Consider the following 10,000-nt stretch of genomic DNA (forward strand, 5'->3'; position numbering starts at 1 on the left):
CGGAAACTCCCGAACGCGGCCGAAGGCTTCCAGAAGCCGAGCCGCTCGCCTGTAAACGGTCCATTTGACGGATCTTTGACGGACAGCTGCTTCCCGACCCGCAGCAGCGATGACGGCGCTCAGCAGCTGGGAGCTCTGCGTCAAGTACGCGCTCTTCATCTTTAACTTCGTCTTCTGGGTAAGAAGCAGCTTTAAAACACCGTGAAATACTTTAAAATCATTAACACAACTGATGCATTATGAAGTGTTATCATAAGCAAGTAAAGTAATTAATATGTTCTGCACATAAAGCTAAATTAACGCATCAACGATTATAATGTAGTGATGTTAATATTCTGCATAATAAGTTATGTTACTTTTGATACTTAAATTATAGTTTTATGGCAATACTCGTGTTGGACATGAATAAGATAAGCCAATGCAAGACTTTTAACTTGTAAGTGAATGTTTTTTTAAGTCCGTGCACGTTTTAAACAAAGATCTTTACTGCGCATGTGCAGCAGAGATGGAAGAGGTTTACGGTAGAGGACGCTTTCTGTAGAAGTTAACCACACGTTCAGGGGGCGGCCAGCTTGTTGTAGCTCCTCAGGAAGGAGAGCCTCAGGTGTGGTGTGTTCAGGGCCCAAGGGAGTCTTTGGTGATGTGGAGACTCACTTGGGCCTTCAAAGTACCACAGAGTACAAGTTGGCACAAGTGAAAGCATCTAACATGTTAGTTAATTAAAAGTACAATTTAATAATGATATAAATATGACATTATTGTATCATAGTCAATGATTCATTAATGTGTACATAGCAATATAATATTGCTTTAACTTTACCGGGGGTATAATGATATTTGATCTATTATGGTTCATCATAATGCATTTATATATTTTTAATTATGAATCTGAATCTGCAAAGAACCTGAAGTTATTAAATGAATTCGGTGCAGTAAAAATGACAATAACTGCCTCTTAATGAAGTAGGAAGGAAAAGAAAACACTCAAAGTCCCTTTAAAATTAAGTACAGAACTTGAGTATTATGTATTTAGTTTTTTCCACCACAGTGTTTATTAAAAAAACTTATTAGCTCGCAGGATAATATATGTGTCCGACTTGATCCCGACTATGACGTCATGAACACGAGAAAGAGGGGGAGAGAGAGGGTGGGGGAGAGAGAAAGAGAGAGACAGAGGGAGAGAGGGAGAGAGAGAGATGGGGGGGAGAAAGAGGGGGAGAGAGAGATGGGGGGGAGAAAGAGGGAGAGAGAGAGATGGGGGAGAGAGAGGGTGAAAGAGAAAAAGAGAGAGACAGAGGGAGAGAGGGAGAGAGAGAGATAGGGGGGAGAAAGAGAGAGAGAGAGAGAGAGAGAGAGGGAGAGAGAGGGGGGAGAGAGAGATGGGGGGGAGAAAGAGAAAGAGAGAGAAAAAGAGAGAGACAGAGGGAGAGAGGGAGAGAGAGAGAAAGAGAGAGACAGAGGGAGAGAGGGAGAAAGAGGGAGAGAGGGAGAGAGAAAGAGAGAGAGAGAGAGAGAGGGGGGAGAGAGAGGGGGGAGGCTAGTAGATAAAGCTAGTGTTGTTGGTCTACTGGGAGAGGAGGGCAGCTCGAGTTACCTCACTGAACCCCAGACTCAGTGTGTGTGTGTGTGTGTGTGTGTGTGTGTGTGTGTGTGTGTGTGTGTGTGTGTGTGTGTGTGTGTGTGCCGAATCCTTTTTTTTACAAAATCAATTTCCTGTTGTTATTGATAATCAATTCAACAATCAATACACGCTGTGCCTCCCGTGTCTTTTTGCTTCAATTTAGGTAATCAAATAATCAATAATGTCATTATGGAATACTTCTGTCTCCTGTGTCTTAAAATGTAACGATTTGATACTTTTCATTGTTATATTGTAGCAAATGAATATCTTTTGAAATGTTTTTTGGTTCTTTTAAGATCGTATAAATATAATAATCTATCATTAGTCTTACTCCAGATCAAACAAACGTGATCACACGAATCTGGAAACAATTAGTAAAACACAATAAGTCACTTATTCGTATTATGCTGCATGTTTTTAGGATATTCTGTTTGTTTTTTACAAATAAAGATAAACATATAGAACGTATTGATGTGCTCATAAAAAAGAAAAACAAATCCCGACACATTTATATAAATAAACATTATGACTCCAGAAACCTGAAATCTCCTTTTTAACTGCGATTAAAGAGTTAATAATAATCAACCAATATGGGTTCAATATCAATAATATAATAATTAAGATGTAGAGGTTTAAACAGGTTATGTGGTGAATAAATGAATGATCAGTTATCTCCGTCACCTGCTCGATAATCGCTTCACCTGCTCTGGTTTCCAACTCAAGCTCCTCCCCCTTCCTGTTTGAATTCTGCTGGACCAGAATAGCACAGCCACGCCTCCTCCCCTCCAGCCCCGCCCCCCCATGACTTCCTAAGTACACCCAGGTGAGACACACCAGGGTGTGGTGCACAAAAACAAGCAGGAACCGCGTCACTCCTTCGTTGTCCTCCCACACAGCAGACGGTCTCGACCTCAGCTCTTTGGATCGTCTCTCTTTAAAAGCCTCTAAAGCTCGACGCCATGGGGGCCATGAAGTGCATCAAGTACATGGTGTTTGTGTTCAACTTCCTCTTCTGGGTACGTAGTGCTGCGCACGCTTGGTCGGCTTTTAAAAAAGGAAAACCGGTTTTCACTGAGAAGTGAAACATGTTTTAATGTGTTTGTGTTTTGATGGTGAAACGGGTTCAAAACACTTCTTTAAGAAGGTATTTTGAGCCAGCTGCATTTATTATACGATTCCTGAAGAGAAAACTACTTCTTTTGGGGAGTCCTCCACAGTGGAGGCCCTCACCTGGAGCCCTGAGGGGCCACATGTGAACTCTGATAAATAACATTTTGGTTCCGCCCAATCGTGTTCTTTTTAAGTCATGTATGAAGCATTAATGTCAAATATTCTCTTATTTCAGCTTCTCAAAGATGACAATTTGCTGCTTTTTTCGCTCTGTAAATTCATCTGTTGGTTTCAGGAAAAAAATATCTTTTGAAGTCACTTATTGCCTTTTTTAAAATTCAATTAAACAATTAACTAGCCAGCTCACCTCACCAGATTATTATTATTTACAATATTCTTCCACGTATTTTAACATTGGGGCAGTAAATTAATTTAAAGTTGGTTAATTAACTTCTGTTTCCAATATAAACAGTGTAGGAGACCTCATCCCTCTACAGGTGTTTGATATTATTGACTTAATGTCTGTTTATATTTTTGGGTGGACCAGTTCTTGCAGCAAAAAAAAATATCTATAAAGATTATGATCTTTATTTCAATAGCAAGTGTTTGTCTGAAATACAGGTTTTGGTCATGTTCCACTTTTGTTTTTATTCCTGGATTTGAACATATCTGCAAAGTCTATATTTTATTTTGTTAAAGGGGAACTTATTGTTTGTAAATCCTAAAAGGTTTATTCCCAAATCCCCACGCGGCCGCGTTATTACTGTTCTGAGCTGCTCGGGGGTCACGTTCAATGACTGTTTGACGTCTCGGTGTAATGAGCGAGTGGAGAGGCGTAAACATTAATTAATTAAATCGGTTCATTGCTGTGAATAAATTGGGTCCTGTTTCTAAAAGACGATATTTCCCACGGTCCACGTTGTCTTGGAGGGTATTTCCTCTCCAAGAAACCTGAGTTAGTTTCTGTTTGTGTTGGAACGTCAACGCCGTCTCTCGCGCCTCGAGGCGGTTTCCCTTTTTAAAAAGCTGCCAAACATCTCTGCTTTAATTAATTTCTGATGGGCCTCGAGGGTGAAGATCCAGGATCTTTGAGGACGACTCCCACAAGGAGCTTTCACTGTACGGCGGCGCAGTAGTAAACGAACCAAACGACTAGTGAACGAACCAAACGACTAGTGAACTAACCAAACGACTAGTAAACGAACCAAACGACTAGTGAACGAACCAAACGACTAGTGAACGAACCAAACGACTAGTGAACGAACCAAACGACTGGTGAACGAACCAAACGACTAGTGAACGAACCAAACGACTAGTGAACGAACCAAACGACTAGTGAACGAACCAAACGACTAGTGAACGAACCAAACGACTAGTGAACGAACCAAACGACTAGTGAACGAACCAAACGACTAGTGAACGAACCAAACGACTAGTGAACGAACCAAACGACTAGTGAACGAACCAAACGACTAGTGAACGAACCAAACGACTAGTGAACGAACCAAACGACTAGTGAACGAACCAAACGACTAGTGAACGAACCAAACGACTAGTGAACGAACCAAACGACTAGTGAACGAACCAAACGACTAGTGAACGAACCAAACGACTAGTGAACGAACCAAACGACTAGTGAACGAACCAAACGACTGGTGAACGAACCAAACGACTGGTGAACGAACCAAACGACTGGTGAACGAACCAAACGACTGGTGAACGAACCAAACGACTGGTGAACGAACCAAACGACTGGTGAACGAACCAAACGACTGGTGAACGAACCAAACGACTGGTGAACGAACCAAACGACTGGTGAACGAACCAAACGACTGGTGAACGAACCAAACGACCGGTGAAGGAACCAAACGACCGGCCAGTTAAAGCTCTGCGTCTCTGTTGAGACCACCAGGTTTATTTATGTCACGTTGGTCCGTGCGGCTCTAAAGACTACAATACCCATGAGCCTTTGCTTTGGCTGGAGAAGTCGTCGCTCAGAAGCACTTTTGGGTTGAATGTTTTTAGTTAAAATCAAACTGAAGCGGAATATTGTGGATTGGAACTCCTACATTTGTTTTACACCCCTACGCTGAGGTGTGTGTGTGTGTGTGTGTGTGTGTGTGTGTGTGTGTGGGTGTGTCTCACGGTCATCAGACTGTGGGAGGACATGTTGAGGCAGGATGCTTCCCGTTAGCGCGCCAGCTTTAGTCTCCTCGCCTCCTGTTGCGCCACAACAACAGACGTCAGAATGATGCCGTCTCTATGGAAGAAGAGTTGACGTCAACTTTTTGTTTAGTGGTTGCCGTGGAGACGTTGAGTCATTCCTTTTGGGTTTATGGCCGCGGTTAACGCAAGATGACTATCTATCTGCTCTCGTGCTTACTTTGCATTTATGTGTAACTTGATTAATGTAATTATGTTCTGGATAAAGAGACGTTGTTGTAGTAGATCTGCTTGTTCAGGTTATAGTGTGTGTGTGTGTGGCTTAGTCTTTAAGCTCCTTGTTTGCCTTCGCTGGAATCTGTTTTCTACATCCTAAATATCTCAACTACCACTTCACTAGATGGTTTATCTTAACCTGTAATAACTTTGGTGATCCCATGACTTCATTTTGGTTTATTCCTGGAAAAATAATCACGTTTCCATGAGCCTCAGCTGTACTTTGTTAGTTTTAACAGATGTTAGCCATTTTCCAATTCCATACTCCCTAATTTTTTAAGAGTATATGCTCATTGCAGTTGGTATAAAAGGAATCAACCTGTTGATAAACAGGAAAGTATGTATGATCAGGTGATCCTTTTGTGCAATGCATTGTGGGGGAATGGTATACGTCAATGGCACACTCCCAAAATACAGCTGCTTTCCAAATTGCATACTTTTTAGTTTTCCCTTTAGCGTAGAGGCTGTAGACACGCCCCCAATCCCGTCGACACGCCCCCAATCCCATCTACACGCCCCCAATCCCAGATCTTCCACCTTTTTAAAAAAATTTTTTTTTTAATAACACATTTTAATGTCTTGTTCTACGTCTTTCTAAAATGCGTCAGTAAATATCCCACCCCTGACTTTTGAAGCTTCTTCCGTATTGCTTTAGACTACAAAGACGTCGTCACGTGAACGTCCTTCAGCTTTGTGGTGGTGAGGTCATGTCGTCATGGACACCACGGTCCTGGAGATGACTCGACGGTAAAGGGTTTAATTCTTTGTTTTCTTTGTCTCCTGCAGCTCGCCGGCACCGGGGTGCTGGCCGTGGGCCTCTGGCTGCGTTTTGACACCCGGACAGCGGGACTGTTTAACGGAGAGGACTCGCCCACCGTCTTCTTCACCGGTAAGTCCTCCCGCCGGCGTATCCACGGCGACGTCCATCGACTCTCCTCCTCCGGTCGCCGTGGAGTCGTTCGCTCCGGTGTGTTGGAGGAACATCAGAGTTTCCTGAACCACCTCTTGACTCACCTCTTTCTGGTCCTTTCGGGTCGGCGCGAGGCCCCCAACAAAAGTGCCAGGTGCAGTGCCAGCTGGGTGCAGTGCCAGCTGTCGCCACCAGGGCCCTGGTGGCGACAGCTGGCACTGCATCTGCCCGAGTTGGAGAGCCCGGCACGGGGCAGCTGAGGCCACGCCACACACACACACACACACAGAGCGTTCATTCTTCGCCGGCCGACAGGGACGTCTTTGTGTTCCCCCACGTTCTGTGTTCTCCGAGGAACTCGCAGAACGAGAGACTCCCTCCGGTCTTTGTGTTCCATACGTGAAGTGGGCAGAGAGGCGACAGACGATTAACATCTTAATAGCGGCTTGGGTGGAGGAATATTGTGTAGGTGTACTCGTGGCATCAGTGAAGTGGTTGTTATCCTACATTGTGTTTTTTTTAATGATTCATCATTAAAAAAACACATGAAAAGGACGGGAAAGATTTTTCAAATTTAATTTTTACAGTTAAATTCTGATTTGCTGAATATGATTCAGAACCACATCCAGAGGGAAGTCCAATGAAAAAGCATCAAATCTTTCCATGAAATGTTTTTTTTGCATAAAAAAAAAATAATAGTTTAAACGTACAATAAAACTAAAATAGTTGTCAGTTGATGAAGTGTTTGTATGAACTGGAAGTTATCCTTGATACGTCTGTTGAAGAGTGAACGTAGTAAAAGTGTGTGTGTGTGTGTGTGTGTGTGCGTCTAGGCGTGTACATCCTGCTGGCGGCGGGCGCTCTCATGATGGTCGTGGGCTTCCTGGGATGCTGCGGCGCCATCAAAGAGTCGCCGTGCATGCTGGGATTGGTGAGTCCTAAACTTCATAAGATGTGATATTGGCGACTTGTAACGCCTCCAAATTGATTACGCGCTGCATGAAATTGTTTATTTTTGCAACATGAAAACATAAGAAAGAGTTCACGTACAGTTTAATATGTTAATATGTTGTGTTTTCATATCGCTCTGGTTTAGTTCTTCTTCTTCCTGCTCCTCATCTTCGCTGTGGAAGTGGCTGCTGGGATCTGGGGTCTCTCCAACAAGGACAGGGTACACAACACACACACACACACACACACACACACACACACACAGAGAGTCTGCAGTGTGTGTTTCTTTGTCTTCAGGTGGTGGAAGACGTCACAGAGTTCTACAAGCAGACGTACAACAACTACAAAGACACCAAACAGGAAGCGTTGAAGGAGACGCTGCGCCTCATCCACTTTGGAGTGAGCACACACACACACACACGCACACACACACACGTAGAAATGCCTGGTTTGTTCATCAATTAATTAGCTCTCTTTTGCTCCTCCTACTTTCTCTGTTCTCAAATCCTGAATCATAACACACAAGGTGTCAACTAATAAATAAATAAATAAATGTCCAGATATCATTGTTGACGTAAACAGACTCGGTCGGGGGAAGTTGGTGATGGTGGCTCGGCTCCATCAAGAGTCCAGTACACTGTAACCGGGTAACACCACTCGGTGGACCTGCTTTTTCCTGCATTGCAATAACTTAATAACCATCATCATCATCATCATCATCATCATCACGGCACCGTTTCCTGCATTACTTTGATTTTTAGACCACATTCCTGCTAAACTAGCGCCTGGTTCCTCGCCTTCAGCGCTAGTTGGTCAACGCTGGTCAACGCTGGTCAACGCTGGTCAACGCTGGTCAACGCTGGTCAACGTTGGTCAACGCTGGTCAACGTTGGTCAACGCTGGTCAACGCTGGTCAATGTTGGTCAACGTTGGTCAACGTTGGTCAACGTTGGTCAACGCTGGTCAACGCTGGTCAACGCTGGTCAATGTTGGTCAATGTTGGTCAACGTTGGTCAACGCTGGTCAACGCTGGTCAACGCTGGTCAACGCTGGTCAACGCTGGTCAACGCTGGTCAACGCTGGTCAACGCTGGTCAATGTTGGTCAACGTTGGTCAACGCTGGTCAACGTTGGTCAACGCTGGTCAACGCTGGTCAACGCTGGTCAACGTTGGTCAACGCTGGTCAACGTTGGTCAACGCTGGTCAACGCTGGTCAACGCTGGTCAACGCTGGTCAACGTTGGTCAACGCTGGTCAACGCTGGTCAACGACGACCTCGTTGCTCTGAACCGGTCGGTTTGTCTTCCTCAGCTCGACTGCTGCGGCCCCACGGGGACGGTGATCGACGCCGCCAAAGATATCTGCCCCAAAAAGGAGGGGCTGGAGATCCTCATCACCACGGTAACACGGCAACATACCCAGGGGGCACGATGGAATGGGGGGGGGGGGGGGGGTCATTGTTGTGTGAACACTAAATTGTTGGCCGGTTTAATCAAAATACATCTTGTTTAAATTAAAAGGTTAATTATAAAGCACTTAAACGTATATTAATTATCCGGGAGGTTTTTTCTATAATCTGTGTTCATACTTCACCTCAGAGCTGTCCAGCTGCCATCGACCAGATGTTCAACAACAAGCTGCACATCATCGGGGGGGTCGGGATCGGCATCGGGGTCATCATGGTGAGGGACCTGCTGAAGGGGAAGTCATCTAGACTTCTACTTTATATCTAGACATCTACTTTATATATATCTATACATCTACTTTATATATAGACATCTACTTTATATCTAGACATCTACTTTGTATCTACTTTATATCTAGACATCTACTTTACATCTACTTTATATCTAGACATCTACTTTATATCTATACATCTACTTTATATCTAGACATCTACTTTATATCTATACATCTACTTTATATCTAGACATCTACTTTATATCTACTTTATATCTAGACATCTACTTTATATCTAGACATCTACTTAATATCTAGACATCTACTTTATATCTACTTTATATCTAGACATCTACTTTATATCTACTTTATATCTATACATCTACTTTACATCTACTTTATATCTACTTTATATCTAGACATCTACTTTATATCTAGACATCTACTTTATATCTACTTTATATCTAGACATCTACTTTATATCTACTTTATATCTAGACATCTACTTTATATCTAGACATCTACTTTATATCTACTTTATATCTAGACATCTACTTTACATCTACTTTATATCTACTTTATATCTACTTTATATCTAGACATCTACTTTATATCTAGACATCTACTTTATATCTACTTTATATCTAGACATCTACTTTACATCTACTTTATATCTAGACATCTACTTTATATCTACTTTATATCTAGACATCTACTTTATATCTAGACATCTACTTTATATCTAGACATCTACTTTATATCTAGACATCTACTTTATATCTACTTTACATCTACTTTATATCTATACATCTACTTTACATCTACTTTATATCTAGACATCTACTTTATATCTACTTTATATCTAGACATCTACTTTATATCTACTTTACATCTACTTTATATCTATACATCTACTTTACATCTACTTTATATCTAGACATCTACTTTATATCTACTTTATATCTAGACATCTACTTTATATCTACTTTATATCTAGACATCTACTTTATATCTACTTTACATCTACTTTATATCTAGACATCTACTTTATATCTACTTTATATCTAGACATCTACTTTATATCTAGACATCTACTTTATATCTACTTTACATCTAGACATCTACTTTATATCTACTTTACATCTAGACATCTACTTTATATCTACTTTACATCTAGACATCTACTTTATATCTACTTTACATCTAGACATCTACTTTATATCTACTTTATATCTAGACATCTACTTTATATCTACTGTAGAGCATCTCCCCGTCTATTTAAAGGGTTAT

General features: G+C 42.0%; 1 protein-coding gene across 2 annotated transcripts in view; it reads left to right on the plus strand.

The window, feature by feature from the left end:
* LOC117726048 (CD9 antigen-like) overlaps positions 1-10,000 on the plus strand; it is a 10,711-nt gene that overhangs the window by 7 nt on the left and 704 nt on the right. Inside the window, exons 1-7 of one of the 2 annotated variants that reach the window (XM_034526051.1) lie at positions 1-178; positions 5,957-6,059; positions 6,914-7,011; positions 7,177-7,251; positions 7,329-7,430; positions 8,342-8,431; positions 8,629-8,712. The exon at positions 1-178 is cut by the window's left edge and continues 7 nt beyond it. In XM_034526051.1, coding sequence (XP_034381942.1) covers positions 110-178; positions 5,957-6,059; positions 6,914-7,011; positions 7,177-7,251; positions 7,329-7,430; positions 8,342-8,431; positions 8,629-8,712 — 621 coding nt within the window. In that variant the 5' untranslated portion in view covers positions 1-109. Of the gene's footprint in view, positions 179-2,394; positions 2,638-5,956; positions 6,060-6,913; positions 7,012-7,176; positions 7,252-7,328; positions 7,431-8,341; positions 8,432-8,628; positions 8,713-10,000 lie in introns of those variants that run through there. The other variant, XM_034526052.1, reaches the window with a different exon arrangement.

The sequence above is a fragment of the Cyclopterus lumpus genome, chromosome 23, assembly GCF_009769545.1.
Source record: "Cyclopterus lumpus isolate fCycLum1 chromosome 23, fCycLum1.pri, whole genome shotgun sequence".
In the NCBI taxonomy this organism is placed as follows: Eukaryota; Metazoa; Chordata; class Actinopteri; order Perciformes; family Cyclopteridae; genus Cyclopterus; species Cyclopterus lumpus.